We start from the raw sequence: 15685 nt of genomic DNA on the forward strand, positions 1-15685 counted from the left end.
TGTCCGAGGATTCGGTCGTTCGTAGATCAAGTTACTCTTAGAAGCTTGGCTGCCTTCCTTCGTCTCCTCAAAAGCAGTTGGGGGCCCGTCGATACACCCCGTCCTTGCCACCTCGCCCGCTTGCCTCGTTACCCTCACCATAGGTCTACTCGACCTCGCGCTTTGCTGCACTCGCCAAGGTCGTATCCACCTTGGACACACTCGTCAACTTCAGCTCAGCGGAGAGGTTGATCAAGCGACTCGCCTTTCACGCACGCACACACACTCTCTCTCTAAAAGCACGCTCTCACAGGCATTGCGTAAAAAGCTGTGCCGGGCCAAACCACAAAACACGTCGACCAGCAGATCAGCGCAAGCACCGTCTTCCATGGGACTCGCGGCTGGGCCCTTGTGCGTCATGAGTATGGACGATTTCGGCTTCTTCTCAGAAGCCTCGATAGCGCCCTACGCGAGCGGATCCAAACCTCGTGCTTCCGCTGCTCAGCATGACACGAACCAACAGCACAACAACTACTACCAACAAGACATGCACTACCACATGCGCTTGCCCGCTGCGATGCAGACGCATGACTTGCATCGTCAACGCTACCTTCCCCTACAGCAGCAACAGCAACAGCACCCACACCGGCTAGCGCCTTCCGAATCCGGCAGCGACAGCACCAGCGCGGTGGCGCACAGCCCAGCGACTCCCGCCAAGCGAGGCTCGAACCTGGCCTGTCTCAAGTGCCGCGCGATCAAGGTCAAATGCTGGAAGAGCAACCCGAACGACCCTCGCTGTTCGCGGTGCAACCGACTGGATCTGTTCTGCGAGTTTCGCGAGCACCATCGGGGCAAGAAGCTCGAAAAGGTGATTGCCGACGAGAACCGCAATGTGGTGCTTACGCCCGACATGCTGACGCGCGCACGCCGCCAGATGCTCCGCTGCAGCAGCTATCCGCTCGGCCTCGATCTGGCGGCACTGGCCGTGCCAGAGGCTTCGGAAGACGCAGCCTACCTCATGCTACCTTCGAGCTTTTCTTCGTCCAGTCAGCAGGTCTCGCCACTGTTCGGCGCAACGGGTATGGCATGTGCCGGATCGTCGAGCCCCGTGGGAATGGCGTCGAGTGTGTACGACGACGTGGTGCAGATGAACGCATGCAGCTGGAGCGATGCTTGCTACCTGTACAGTTTGTTCATGACGCAGCTCAATCCGATCGCCGCGCTGCTCGAGCCCAGCGTGCACACGGTGCAGTTTACGCGCGAGCAGTCGCCGATCCTCTTCTCGACCATCCTCGCGCTCGCCAGCCGCTTCTTCCGCCCCGCTCTCCACCCTGCGTGCCAAGCAGCGGCGGCGGCGATCCTCAAATTCGCCGCCAGTCGCCAGCTGTGCAGCGTCGACCACATGCAGGCGCTCATCCTAACCGCGATCTGGGCGACCCCCGGCGACACGTCGCGGTCCGAGACAATGGCCGCCGCTGTGGCGTATGCGTACGAGCTCGGCCTGCCGTTCTGCTTCCAGGCGGGGATGGCGGTGACACAGGCGACCAAGCCGTACACGCCGCCGCTTTCCGTGCATCTGCTGCACGCGAGCCACCAGACGATGATGGTGCGCGTGCAGCAGCGCACATGGATGCAGCTGTGCCTGCTCGAACTGAGCCAGCAGAGCGAGGCGCGACGTTCGCGCTCGCCGTCGAGGCGCGCGGAACTGATTGCGCAGAGCGACGTACCCAACGTGCGCAGCTGGTACGAGCTGAACCATGCAACCATGTCCGCCTACGACACGCGCTTGGCGTACCAGCTCGACCTTGCGCTCTCGCAGCGACACTTTGAGCGCGCTGCGACGCAGGACGGCGGCGGGGGTGAGGGCCGCAGCCTGGATGCATTGATGGCGCACGAGGCACAGTGCTTCTCGACATGGTTCCGCACGTATGGCGACGAGTGCGTACCGCGCTACGCGCTCGACCGGTACAGCAGTGCCGAGGCTAGCTTCCTGGTGCTCCTGTATCGTTTTGGCCGCGCGGTGCGGCTGTACAACCTCGCGGCGTCGAGTACGTTTGGCACGTCGACGGCGTCGCAGCAGGCCGAGCGGTGGTTGGGCACGGCGACCGAGCTGGCGTTCAAGGTGCTCGCTGCGTTCAACAGCAAGGTGCTGGACCAGGATGCGACGTCGTTGTCGATGCTGCGCTTCAGTCCGCCGTACATGGCTTCCGGCTGCCTCGCCGCGGCGCGCTGGCTGCTCCCCCGCACCGAGTCGTCATCAACAACAAAGGAGCGCGCACAGGAGCGGGTCAACGAGACGATCCGGTTGCTGTCGCAGCCGCAGTTCTATCCGGACGGGAACCGCGTGCCGACATCGAGCGGGACCATCGGGCAGCTGGACCTGGCGCTGCGCTCGCTGCTGGGCGATGCAGGCATGAGTGTCGTTGTCGCCAGTAGTAGCAGCAACAGCCCGAAGCGGGCACGTCAGTCTCAGCAATCCGCTGAGTGGACCGACGCACAGAGCACGAGGAGCCGGCGCCGGCGCACATCCACCTCCTCGCTCCTACGCATCGACATGAAGGGAGGAGGAGGTGGCGAGGAAGCGGCGCGGTCCGAGTGGTCACCGCATCTTGCGGCAGAGCGGTCGCGGGGAGGCAGTGGCGGGTACGTGTCTGGCTCGGACGACGCCGTGGGCAGCCTGAGCCTCGACACCGGGTTGGGCGAGTCGCACTGGCCGGCGTCGCTCCTCGGCATGTCGTCCACCACGGCAGCCAACAGCCACGCAGGAGCACCCGGCTCGTGGACCCCGACCTCCGAGGGCGCCCTGTCCAACATGGCCATGGCCTCCACTTCGATCTCTCCGCCCGCCTCGGCTTCGTCGACCGTCTTCTCGGTCGCTGCCGGCGCGCTGCCGGACGCGCGCAGCTACGAGCGCCCACCGTACTTTGTCGACCAGGCATACGCCTCGGGCTTGTTCAACGACGCTTCGGCACTCCACTTTCAGCTGACCCGGGACAACACAACCACCCCGCAGCAGCAGCAGCAGCAACAGCAGCAACAGCAACAGCAACAGCAGTTTGGAGCGGCGCAGTTGGATCTGGATGCCTCACTCACCATCGGCCTGCCAGCGAGCTATCAGCAGGGCTCGGGGGTTGGGGGCTTGGAACAGGGTCAGCAGCAGCGTCACTAATTCAGTAGAAGAGCGAGCGAGATGTTAGTTTTGACAGGGTTGGGGAATCGTACACACACGCAGCGATTGTCTATCACAACCGTGCAAGTAGCGTTATACACAGTCGAAGGGAGCGCAGTGTCGGTGCAATAGTAATGGTAGAAAATACTCAATTGTCCGTGATCAAGAGGAAGTGCAGGTGCGTGAAGGGAGCGGGGTATGTACATAGGTCGAGAAGGTTGTGAGAAGCAGGAGTGCGTGCTAGAGAAGTCTAGCTCAGGCCAGCGGCGTCGGTGATGACACTGAGGCGGTGAGGAGTCATGTGCGGGTACTCCCAGAACATGACACCGCCCTTCCAGCCGTTGTTGACTCCAACGTTCAAGCAGGCACCCAGCACACTCGGCCTGACAAATCCGTTATCGGCATCGCTCTCGATCGCGGGCTTACCCACAACAATCTTGTCGAGGGGCACGCCGGCGTACTTGTTGATCTCAAACACACTGGTCAGGGGGAAGTCGTCGCCCGAGTTCCAGATGAGGTTGTCGCACGAGTCGTACGTGGAACCCTGGTTGTAGAACTGGACGTTGTACCAGTCGATCAGGTCGCCGACCTGCTTGTGGATCTTGGCGTAGCCCTCGGGGTACATCTGCGTGTTGAACCAGGGTGCGACGGGTGCGTGCGTGATGATGTAAGGTGACGGCAGCTCAGCACGCAGACTCTTGGTGAGCGCGATGAGCCAGTTGGCGCTCCTGCCCTGTGCGAAGAGGTCCATCTCCTCGTAGTCGACGTCGACGCCGTCCAGGCCGTTCTTCTTGACAAACGTGGCGATGGTCTTGCCGAGCTGCGTCGGGTCCTTGCCCAGACTCTGCGGAGTGTCGGTGGCGCCAAACACGCTGACCATGAGCTTCATCCCGGCGCCGGCGTAGCGCGACTTGAACCACTTCTTATCCGCATCGCTCTTGGCCGCAAACTTGGCTGCATTGTCCGCCACGCCGTACTTGACCGTCCAGAAGGCCAGGTTGAACACGTTGAAGCCGGTGATGTTCCAGTAGGGCGGGGCGCCGTACGACTGGCCCGCCACATCCTGGTCGCCGTACAGCACGAAGCGCGGAGCAGCCACACTGTCGGCATCCGCAGTGGGGAAGCCCGACGAAAGCATCGAGACGCCCGGGGCCGACTTGATGACTTGGACCGGGTTGTGCGACTGGCCGAACAGCGAGGTCAGCGTCGACCACACGCCGTGCGAGACGCGCGACGGGATGCTGTCATCGTAGAACTCGGCCGCAGGGCCGGCAAGACCGTTGTACCCGTTGTACAGGCTCTGCTGGTGCGGCACTGCAGAGGCCGAGGGCAGGTTGGCGATGGCTGCGGCGGCCGCAGCCACGGCGACGACGGGGGTGGTGGTTCCAACGCGCATAGTGGCTAGAATTCCGAAGTGGTTGTGAGAAGGTGTTCGTGTATGTGTGTATATGTGTGTAAGGGGAAAAGTGGCTGGGGGAAAGGGGGAAAGAGTATATGGGAAAGCTTGGGAGTGGAGTGGAGTGGAGTGGAGAGAGAGAGCGAAGAACTCGATGAGGAGAGGAAGAAGAAAGAGGAAATCGCCGACTCTACCAACGTTTGATTCTTATACCATTACCGCTGAGCGTCTCGAACAGCTACAGCATCGGTTCGCTACAGAACATCCCACCATGCTCAGGTACGCTCCACCGGAGGAAGCGCACTGGAGCGGTGCGCAATGAAGTTTGTAGGAACGAGAGCCACCGGGCAAGCGCGGCGAACCTCAGCCTGGCTTCAACGTCCACTGCGCAGATCTTGACAGGTGCAGCTCCGCATCATTTTCCCTTTTTTTCCCTTTTTTTTTGTGCGGTGCGGCACAAAGCGTCGGGCGGCAGGCTGGATTGCCGCGGACGGCTCTTTGTAGAATCTCAACGCGGAGTACGAAAACAACCAGCAAGATCAAGCCGTGCCGCACCGCGCCCTGTCATTGCACATTCTTGCAGAGCAGATGCGGGACGTTGCAGGTGTGCCACTTTGATGGTCTTGTGCTCCACTTCCGACGGCTAGTTTCCCACATTCTTGCTCGAATCGGAGCTGCGTGCGGCTGAGAAGCAACTGAGCGCGATCGCAGTCGTCGATGATTCAAAGGGGGCCGTCGTGAATCGGAGACGTTATCGCCAGACAGACGTCTGGTTGTCTTCACACGCTCGAAAGTGGGCTCGTTCGTCGTGGGATCCATGCACCGAAACTCAAACTCTAAGCGCCGGTGAAAGTTCGAGTAACCGTGCGCCACTGTATGCCAAACCGAGGTAGCACCACATGCTGGAGAGCTCGAGATGTTGAATGGCGTGCCGCATACATCTCTCTCTCTCTCTCTGCGAAAAGAGCGAGGTGTCGGGGTGCAGAAAGAAAAGCATGCCAATGGCTCCTGGCACCCACCGCCACGAGGAGCGAGCGTGCATCAAGAAAGGGCCAGTGTCCAACGCGGGCCGAAGTGAACAGAAAGAGAGAGGGAGAGAGAGATGTTGAAGCCAACCGTCCACAAGTCGCCGGGTAGCTTTGAATGGCACATGCACACGATTGAGACAGTGCGGCAAGCGAGACAGGGGTCCTGGTCGATCCCATGAATATTGATGCTCGTCCACGCGCGCCACTTTTTTTCCACTCTTCGATGGTTGTCTATGCTACGTGGCCGTTGTCACTGTCATTGTCATCCTCTAGCTGCCAGCTGCCATTCAAGAGCTGCCGGTCTTGCCGTTGACCAGCGTCTGCGTCTACTTGTCGACAAGAGAAGAGAACTGCTGTGGGCCATGGGCGGGGGGGAGCCGGCCCACCTTCCTAATCGAGCCTGTTGAAACTGCCGCGCCGCGTGGGCAAGCGATGTCCACATGCTCCTGCCGAAAAAAAGATTTCGAAAAAAAAGAGCTTCCTGCCCAAAATAGTCATTGTTGAATGAGCTTCTCTCACAGCGCGGTTGCTCTTCGATTTTGGTCTCGAATCGGGAACACCATCACAATCGAGATGACCCCCGATGGCATGCAGCGCTGTCTCTCTCTCTCTCTCTCTCTCTCTCTCTCTCTCTCTCTCTCTCTCTCTCTCTCTCTCTCTCTCTTCTCTCGACGATACGCTGCAACGCACTCGGTGGGGTGTCGATGCGAAATGGCTCAAAGTTCGACACGGTTGACATTGCAACATGCTCGAGGAAGGGAGGAATCAGTTCAACGGCAGTTCGCTCGGCTCGGTCCGTCGTGTGGCAGGATAGTAGGTCGTCCAGGCGAAGGCATTGCCCGAACGAAACGAGCCAGGATTGACAACATGACAGCCTTCGTACGTCAACTCGTACCGATCGTATGCGTCTGCCAGCACCAACTGTTGCGATCCAGCCGCCAAGCAAGAAAGAAAAAAGGAGGACAAAAGTCTGTCAGTCAGTAACAATGCTTCCACGCCAAAGATACGAAGGCCGAATGGGGACAACTTACAGCAGTGGGCATTGGGTACAGGCTCAACGCATGGTCGTGGTCCCAGAGCACCGGTCGGATCCTCTGCGCCAAGGGCACCAGATGCGCCTGGTCCAGCACGGTCGAGACCAAAAACTTCTTGAGATCCCTCTCGTCGCGCTCCCTCTGCTCTCTCTCCTGCTCGTGCGTTTCGTCCTTGATGCGCACCGTGTTGCGCAAGAAGCGCGTCATCGTGTCGTCGCGGTACACCACCAGCTGCTGCGAAAAGTACGAGATCCGGCACGGGTTCGACGCCAGATGCACCGTCCCCTGCAGCGCTTTCAGCTTGGACAGCAGTGGCTGCACCAACGCCTCGGGCAGTGCCGGGCGTGGCACCAGGCTCGACGAGAACGGATCCTGCGGGCCGGGCACTAGAATAATATGACTCGTGCGGACGACGCTGGGGAACGACGACAGCGTGTCGCCCAGTGCGGCGAATCCTGCTTTGTACCTCTGCATCATGTCTGCGGACGAGTACTGCTGGCTGGCAAAGTTGCCGCACAGCACCAGCGCAAACGGGATAAAGTCCGCGTCCACGTAGCCCTGCAGCACAGTGGCGAACGCCGACATGGTCTTGGCGTGGTCCAGGTGCAGGTCCGAGAAGATGACAAAGCACAGCTCCGAATGGTTGGCTTCGTGCACCTGGAATGCCGCTTCTTCCTTCACCGACATGGCGCCTCTCCACGCCGTCGTCGCTCGCCCCGCGCTCGGTGCGGAGCTCGAGGCGAGCGAGGGCGGTTGCGGTGGGCCGAGGAAGTCCGTATGCGCGTGGATTGATCGAGCCTGTGCGCGCGTTTCGCTCGGAGGATGACCGATGGCGAATACGCGAATGCGCTCCTCGACGGTATACTCCCCTTCGACGAGGATCAGGCTGCCCTCGGTGAAGATGCCTTCTCCCGGAATCGCGTCTGCCAGATCCAACCCGACCGTTCCATCTGCATCCTCGAGCTCGTACCTTCCATCCGACGACGTGCTGAGCATCCCAAACAGCAGGAATCGCTGCCCCTGCCTGCCCAACAGATTCTTGGTTGAAGTGAGCTTCATAAACCCATCGGCGAGGTTGTCCTTGCTGTTGCTGCTGCGCCCCGATGCAGTGGGGATAGCCAGCGGCGGGCAAAAGTTCTCGTTTCTCGAAATGACGCTCTTGAGGATATGATACCGTTGGCGCGGGAACATAGATCGTGTCCCCGCCGTCGGAAGAACGGTAGGCGCGAGCGTCGCCGGCTCAAACACTTTACGGATCGGATCAAAGGCGAGCTTGGGCTGCGTAAAAGCAGAATGCACGCCAAAGTATCGATGTGGATCCGGCAGCTCTCCATCCGTAAGCTCGTGCGCGTGTCGAGGTACGCCGTTCGCTGCAGTGTCTATAGCACCCGCGTGTGCGGCAGAATCAGCAACGACGAGCCTCGAGTACACCTTCTCCAGCGCTGCAGCCGTCACCACGTCCGATGGTCCGGCGCCGTCATCGTCGTCGGCCTCTCGAGAACGTGCTGCCGGTCCACGAGACGTCGAAGGCGCCTTTGGGTCAATATCGGACTGGCCTTCAACGACGCCTTGAGCGAGTGCGTCGATGGCCTCCTCCCATTCTAGTGGCTGGTCCAGCAGCCCATGCTCGGCCAGCGTCGAGGTTATGAACGAGATCGCAGATGAGTGGAGCTGGAGAGAGTGCTTGGTGGTGAACACGCGCAAGATGATTCTGCGCAGTTCTGGTGGTGGTACTGCTGTTGTGGCTGCCATATCTGCTGCCCGTTCGCTCGCTTCGTTGGGTGGTCGACGTCGTTGTGTGAAGAGGAAGAGGATGGATGGTATACAAGCAGCTGAGCCAGAACGAGATTGTGTTGTTCTCCATTCTCGGCCTTTCCTAACCGCGCGACAACGCGACTTTGATCCAAAGAACCAATTTACGCGACTTTTCAGCTTGGGCAGATTGTGGTTGGGCAGATTGTGGTTTAACATCGGCTTCCCGATTTGGGCGCTGTTACAGCACAAACACCGTGTGGAGGCCGACATGTCACTAAACTCCGCACAGTGTCGAACGACATCCAACGTAGTCACCTTTATCATCGTCATTCAAAGACGTCTTAGTTCGAACAGACAGACCATTCTGTGACAGAAAGAGCTTGCTCTCGCCCAACCTCACCATCTCTTTGCCCCATTCACTAGTTGTGACAAACGCCAACGATGACCGCTTCAACGAGCTCGAGCACAATATCGCCCAATGTGCCCAGAACCATGAAGGCGCTCCGTATCGAACAATTCAACGCCAACCCACCTTACGTCATGCGTCACGACGTGCCCGTACCCGATGTGGGACCCAACGATGTGCTCCTTCGCATCGCCACGGCTGGGTACTGCCATACCGAGATGATGGTGGCACGCGGAGAATTCGCCTCGAAAGCGCGCAAACCTTTGCCGGTGATTCCTTCCCACGAGCCCACGGGTGTCGTCGTCGGGCTCGGGGCCAATGCAGCTGAGGGAAGCACGCCATTGAAGCTGGGAGATCGCGTGGGGTCGATCACCTTCCGCGACCCGTGTGGCGAGTGTGATGAGTGCACACGCGGCACCCCCAAGTACTGCCAACAACAGGACATGGTCGGTGTGACCGCGGACGGCGCGTTTGCGGAATACATGCTCGCCGACTACCGCTCCTGCGTCGTCTTGCCGGACTCGCTGGACTTTGACTCGGCCGCTCCCCTCTTCTGCGCCGGTGCTACAATCTACCAGGCCATCAAAGAATGCCAGCTGCAACCGCGTCAGACGCTCGCCATCATCGGAGCAGGCGCACTGGGACACCTCGGTGTGCAGTTGGCCAAATGCTTGGGCTTCAACGTATGGCTGTTCGACGCGCGAGATGCCCCGCTGGAGATGTGCAGATCTCTCCGCTATCCGCCAGACAAGGCGGTCAACTCGGGCAACATCGACGGCCACGACGCCGCAGCTGTTGACAACTTGGTCTCGTCCGAATTGGGAGGGAAGAGGGCGGATGCGACCATCCTCTGCACCGACGTGATTCCTGCATACGAGTTTGGGCTGGCAATCACCAAGAACCACGGCCTGTTCCTGGTCGTCGGCCAACCCAACGACCCGATTCCTATCCACTACAACCACTTGATCTTCCGAGACATCACCGTCAAGGGCAGCTTGCTCAGCGATGCAAACACCACCCGTGAAATGTGCGAGCTGGTCGCCAAACACAAGATTCAGGTCAAGACGAGTGCGTACACGTTGGAGGAGGTGGACAAGATGATGGACGACTACGCCAAGCCCAACCACCAGGGCAAGATGGTCGTCCGTGTCAATGGTGGTTTGTGAAGGAAGAGGTTCGACGTCAATTCAGCCTCGAGTCGTTGCTGCTTCAGTGGGTGGACTGTGCCTTCGTTCGGGATTAGCTTTGAAACGTGCGAAGTCGGGTTGTGGATCCGCTTTTCAGAATGGTGCCACTCGCTAGCCGAGGCAAAGCATGGTTAGCGCTTCCGAACATCCTCTCGCCCCCCCCACATCCCAGGCTCGCTTGGCTCTCTGCCGCACTGACACGTTTCCTGTCGAGCAGACAGCGTTTGGCAAAGACACATCCCAAACGTGCACGCTTATCTCGCCACCCGTATCGATGTAGTTCATAGAGTTAGACGACCTTCGGAGCCCATGCTTCCGTACGCGAGCTCCACCCACTAGCTTGCTTTTTTCTGGCGTTGCTATGCAGCCAACACGAGCGCGTAGCTTTTCCCCAAACGGTGAAAAAAAGAAAGGCTTGGCGAGCGCAACACGTTGATTGTGAGCACTAGCCGAGGTCAAGAAGCGGGGCGACCCTAAACCGCAGTGCAGCCGACGACCAGAACGTGTAGACTAGAAGATACGGTACGCGCACAACGCCGAGGTGAAAATGGACAGATAGGGTTCTGAGGAGTGTAGGAGGACAAGATGGGGCTTCGTCAGGTGGCGCTGGAAGAAAGTCTGATTGTGGACCCTTGGAGCTGACTGACCGACGGCCGGATCGTCAGTTTGTGCAGCGTCTGGTGCCGGTGCTCCCCTCCTCCCCTTTGGGCCCGCCGGATCGTCTGGAACGTGTGTGTCCGCCTCGTGAATGGGATCAGAGCTCGACCCCCTACCATTGCTGGAGAGCTCGACAGGGCATAAATACGACCAGACGGCATGCCCCACCCTGAGCCCAGAGCATTGTTCACCCAACCACCCCTGCTCTGACCCCTCCTCATCTCTTCATCACAACGATGCAGACCCGCACACTGTCCCTGCTCGCCACGCTGGCGCTGCTCGCCGCCATCACTACCACCACCACGCACGCGGCCACGCTGACCTGGGACTGCACCCGCGTGCCCAACATCTGCTCCAACGACTGCTACGCCATCCAGTGCGCAGGCAAGCCCACCACACTGCACCGCGACTCGGCCGACGCCAGCACGAATCGCGCCGAGACCGCCTGCAAATCGCCCAACCGATGTGCCAACAACCCGTCTGACTCGAACTCGTGCGACGAGTACCCCTACGCCTCGTCCCAAGAAGGCGGCGCCGGCAGCGTCACTCGATGTGTGCCCAGTACCGAGAACTCGCGCCAGGGCGGCACCCTCAGCAGCTTTTACACCAACAACGGCATCACCGACGGAGATGCGTACAACGTGGCGTTTGCGAGCACGAGCGGGCTGCAGTACTGTTCGGGCAGCTGCAGCAACACGGGGAATGAGGTGATTAAGAGGAACTTGGCGATTGGGCCGCAGTATGTGCCGAGGCAGTTTGTGACGGAGGAGGGGCAGGTGCTGACTAGTAAGTACGAGGCGTGCGAGCGAGTGTGCTTTGAGTGGGTGCAGTACTGACTCGTCTTTTCTTTTGCAGTGTTCGAGAGGGTCGACAGCCCGGGATCGCTCGACAGCCTTGTAGGCACGCAGACGTGGCTCTCGCACGAAGAGCGCAACGTGACCATTGTCGCCCCCGTCCCTTCTGCTCAGTAGTCACTCCCCACGTTTGTACTGTGTCACGCTGTACCTCTTCATCGCAGCTTTACACCTTGCTTCAGAAATTGACTTCAGCACTCATACACCCCACAATTTGGGCGGGCGTAGAGATGTGACTGAATTGATGTGACTGAACCGCACACACTTCGGGCGTAGAGATGTGACTGAAACACAGACTTCGCGCATAGAGATGGGACTGAAGAAAAACGTAGGGTATGCTGATTCTTGACACGGCATCATTCATAAAATGAGACTAGAAAAAAGATAAGAGAAAGAAGTGGAATGTATAACAAACGCCAATGCCCATGACAAGAAATTGAAATCCTTCCGCGAAGTTTACCAAGGAGGCACTCCAACCGAGGTACCGTAGACGCTGCCGTTGACGTTGACAATGGTGAGGATGGCGTTGAAGACACCAGCCATACCCTCACCAGCAATCAAACCAGCAGCGATGGCAAAGGCGAGCAGGTCGAACGACTGCGGGGCCCTGCGCTTCCAGAAGAGCGCCGACGTCGCACCCATACACATGGCAATGGGGTAGTAGGTCTGGGGCACGACGAAGCCGAGGCCGACGGCGTTCCAGTTGGGCACGTAGACGTGGTACTTTTCGGGGATCACCTTGTACTTAAGCACGACGGTGATGATCGAGATGATGGCGAAGCCGATGGCGGTCATGCCGGAGGAGAGCGAGACAGGGAGCTTGGGCGAGACGACGGCGAGCGCGACGGCCTTCCAGGCGGCGACGGCGGGGGCTCCAAAGGGGCATGTCTCGGCGTTGGCGTCGGTGATGCACGGGTACGCCTTGGTAAACAGCACGAACAGACCCGTCGACACAAAGATCGAGAAGAACGAGCCAAACAGCTGCGCCCAGAACTGGTTACGGGGCTTGGCACGGAGCAAGTGGCCGGTCTTGAGGTCGCCCACCATGTCGACCGAGTGCGAGGCCGCCGACGAAGCAATCGAACCAGCAATCAGGTTCTCGAGCATCGCAGGGTTGCCCACCTTGCCCTGCCCACGGATGGCACCACCAACAATGAGCTGCGACGCCTTGGCAAGCGAACCCACCGGGTTGGTGTCGGTCGCACCGGAAGCCTGCACACCGACGAACGAGAAGAGGAAGGCGAGGATGATGGCGAGGATGACGTTGCCGACGTTCATGTGGAACTGAAGCGAGCAGACGAGCACGGTGAAGATGATCGAGAGTACCAGGCCACCGGCCCAAGCCCAGAGCGGAACTTGGTCCCTCTTCTCGCAAGGGTCCGGGATGGCATCCTCGTACTCGGGAGCCTCCTTGCGAGCGATCTTGCAGTAGAGCTCGATGGCACCGGCACGCATACCCTTCCAGATGGTAGGACCGTTCATGCCCAGCTCGGCAAACGAGTAGGCGAGCATCATCAGCACACCTGGCCACAGACCCCAGTATCGGGGCGAAGCGTGGTTTAGCGGCATCGTGTTCGGGTTGAAGCTCATCGAGGTATAGCTCCATCGCAGCGGCTCCTTGGGGTAGGCTTTGTCAGCCATACCAGAGTTCTTGCCGATCGCCTGTCCGGTAGCAATGATCGAGGGACCGATGACAGCCCACATGAGGAAGGAACCTCCCAGGAACGAGTAGGATGCGTTCATACCCGAAAGCATACCGGCGCCCAGGAAGGCCGGGGTCCACTCGATGATCCAACCCCAGTTGTCGACGACGAGGGCCTTTTTCCAGCCCCACTTGTAGAGCCAGTAGAAGATGTGCCAGTCCATGAGGATACCAGAGGCGTACTGGTTGACGACGACAAAGCAGAACGCAGCCGCGAACGAGAACATCAAAGCACGTGACTGCTTCTTAGCCGTCAGCTCTCCACCAGGAGCGTGCAGCGAGCGCACGGTGTAGGCGGTGGCAGTGGGCGAAGGGAAAATGAGCTTCTGCTTGAGAATGTAGAACTTGCGCAGGGGGATGGCGAAGAAGACACCGTAGTATGCCGACACAGCCGAGAAGGTAATCAGGCGGCCGAAGTCCTTCAGGGGGTCATGGAGCAGGTCGAGCTGGTACATGGCGGGCACGGCAGCGACGTACATGCCCGTCAAGGAACCGGCGGCAGTAGCAGCGGTCTGGATGGTGCAGTTCTCACGCGGACCGAAGAAGCCTCCGCCGAGGCTGACGGGAAGCGTCTTCTGCATGAGCTTGATGATCGAGTAACCCAGGATAGCGCCGAAGAGCGAAGCACCGAAGGTGAAACCAGTCTTGAGACCAAGGTAGACGTTGGAGGCGGCGATGATGCATCCGAGCGCGGTACCGACGACGAGCGAGCGGATGGTGAGCTGCGAGGTCTCTTCGGGGAAGTACTTGAGATCAAACTGCTTGCCCGAGCTCGGGTCTTCGGGCACATAGTCCTCCTCAGCGGTGACGGCCTTCTTCTCCGAGTCGTAGTAGCCGGTTACGGGCAGCTGCGAGTCGAGACCATCCTGCGAGGAGAGGGGCGACTTCTTCTCATCGTCGGCGGAGTGGGTCTTGCCCAGACCGTGGTGCTCCTGGTAGTGAGGGGTGTGAGTCTCGTGGATCTCGATGGCCTCGTTGTTCAACTGGCCCCAGGTGGGGGTGGGTACGGCCATGGTGAAAGAAGAGCGACAACCAAGTCGAGCTTCGTTCCAAGGGGAGGAGAGGAGGGGGCAAGGAGATGAGATGAGGGTGAGAAGGGGGCCGGTAACGGAAAGGGGGGGTATTAATATGATTGATTGGCACAACGGCGAGCAAGCAAGCGGAAAGGCGAGGTCCGAGATTTCGAGGTCGCGCAATCGCAGCTCGAAGGAGGTCACAAGATGCCCTGATCATCGAGGACCGAATGAGAAAGCAGAACAACCAGTGGCAAAATGAAGCGGTGAGCCGCGCTCCCAAGAGGTCCAAGAAATCAGCAGACACTTGTTACTTCCATGCAGGGACGGAGCAGATTCGCAGGCCCGTCGCACTGGCACACACGGAGGGGCTAGAGCGCTGTAAGGACAAGCGAGGGTTACGATTGGACAGAGATGGCCTCATGAGCACCGGCGATGGTGGCCTAGGCAGCTAGCTAGCACGCCTCAAGACCCAATCAGCCGCCTCGGTCGCTGGTTGAAGACAGGTCTCGTGGCAAATGCACACACTCTGGTTGCTTATCACGAACAGGCAAGCAAAGATGGCGGGGGAACAAGGGCAGAGCAGAGATAAAAGTTCGAGGCAGAGAGAGAGTATGGGTGCCAAGCTTCCGACGCTCGAGATGGTGCGGACCTTGCATGCGAGCTGCATTTCTCTGCTGAACCAGGCGAAAACAGCGAGCTTTTTGGCTCAAACTTTGACGTCGATTTTTTTTCCAAGAGAACAAATCACCGACACACTGCTGCAATGCCAAGCTGTCAGACAGCCACCCAGTTTTTCGGTCGCCTTTTTCCATTCGCCGTTCGCGTTTTCCAACGAGGGTACAGTATTGCCACATCGACAATGAGAGCGACTATGTCTACAAACAGCTTCCAGAAAACAGTGTGCAACCGGAGTGCATAGATAGAACAGCTGACCAGGACGGAACAAGACCATAACCAGGTTCATTCGGACAACCATCAACCGGCGTTTCGCAGGTAACATGATGCTCTGAGAAGTGGCGAGCGAAAGTTGCGTATCCGTGTGAGAGCGAGAGCGAGATAGGAAGGGCCAAGAGATTCATGCCTTGACTGTAGGCGAGGTCTCTAATCCTCTAGGCTGGGACGCATAGATTTTGCACCATTTTTTCTTGTTTCTTTCTTTCTTTTTGGGCCTTTCAATCAATCCGGTTGGAAAATCACTAGAGGCGAGCGAGGCTTCTATCAGCCAACCAGAAGTTCTGCCTTTAAGCGAGGCAATACAAGGCGTTGGTGCAGTCGTGTCTAGTGCGGGGTGCAGAAAAGAGCAAGCTAGGCAACGCTGATCAACCAACATGCCTTTCCGGTTCTGAGTGCCCTTCTCTCTCTCCCTCTCTCTTAAAATGCGAGTGTACAGGGCCGGCGGCGGTGCGTAACGTTCCTTCGCTAGTGTGTCGTTGGTTGCAGCTATTGGTAATAAGACGGGCTGTTGCTAGACCGGATGCGCGTTAGCTATCGCCAGTCGCTGA

At 59.0% G+C, this 15685-nt stretch overlaps 6 protein-coding genes across 6 annotated transcripts; 3 read left to right on the forward strand and 3 right to left on the reverse strand.

Moving 5' to 3' along the window:
- Positions 1 to 367: 367 nt before the first annotated feature.
- Positions 368 to 3148, forward strand: EX895_005414 (uncharacterized protein; the record flags this gene model as incomplete). The annotated part of the gene is made up of 1 exon (XM_029886006.1): positions 368 to 3148. One exon carries the CDS (start codon positions 368 to 370, stop codon positions 3146 to 3148), a length of 2781 nt encoding a protein of 926 aa, XP_029737858.1.
- A 250-nt stretch (positions 3149 to 3398) lies between these two features.
- EX895_005415 (uncharacterized protein) lies at positions 3399 to 4544 on the reverse strand (the record flags this gene model as incomplete). The annotated part of the gene is made up of 1 exon (XM_029886007.1): positions 3399 to 4544. The coding sequence occupies one exon, from the start codon at positions 4542 to 4544 to the stop codon at positions 3399 to 3401; it is 1146 nt and encodes a 381-aa protein (XP_029737859.1).
- A 1793-nt stretch (positions 4545 to 6337) lies between these two features.
- EX895_005416 (uncharacterized protein) lies at positions 6338 to 8358 on the reverse strand (the record flags this gene model as incomplete). Its single annotated transcript, XM_029886008.1, has 2 exons — positions 6338 to 6493; positions 6604 to 8358. 2 exons carry the CDS (start codon positions 8356 to 8358, stop codon positions 6338 to 6340), a joined length of 1911 nt encoding a protein of 636 aa, XP_029737860.1.
- A 444-nt stretch (positions 8359 to 8802) lies between these two features.
- On the forward strand, positions 8803 to 9933 carry EX895_005417 (uncharacterized protein; the record flags this gene model as incomplete). Its single annotated transcript, XM_029886009.1, has 1 exon — positions 8803 to 9933. The coding sequence occupies one exon, from the start codon at positions 8803 to 8805 to the stop codon at positions 9931 to 9933; it is 1131 nt and encodes a 376-aa protein (XP_029737861.1).
- Positions 9934 to 10847: 914 nt separating this feature from the next.
- Positions 10848 to 11582, forward strand: EX895_005418 (uncharacterized protein; the record flags this gene model as incomplete). Its single annotated transcript, XM_029886010.1, has 2 exons — positions 10848 to 11397; positions 11467 to 11582. The coding sequence occupies 2 exons, from the start codon at positions 10848 to 10850 to the stop codon at positions 11580 to 11582; spliced, it is 666 nt and encodes a 221-aa protein (XP_029737862.1).
- A 339-nt stretch (positions 11583 to 11921) lies between these two features.
- On the reverse strand, positions 11922 to 14180 carry EX895_005419 (uncharacterized protein; the record flags this gene model as incomplete). Its single annotated transcript, XM_029886011.1, has 1 exon — positions 11922 to 14180. One exon carries the CDS (start codon positions 14178 to 14180, stop codon positions 11922 to 11924), a length of 2259 nt encoding a protein of 752 aa, XP_029737863.1.
- Positions 14181 to 15685: the final 1505 nt, after the last annotated feature.

Source organism: Sporisorium graminicola, chromosome SGRAM_6, assembly GCF_005498985.1.
Source record: "Sporisorium graminicola strain CBS 10092 chromosome SGRAM_6, whole genome shotgun sequence".
Taxonomy (NCBI): Eukaryota; Fungi; Basidiomycota; class Ustilaginomycetes; order Ustilaginales; family Ustilaginaceae; genus Sporisorium; species Sporisorium graminicola.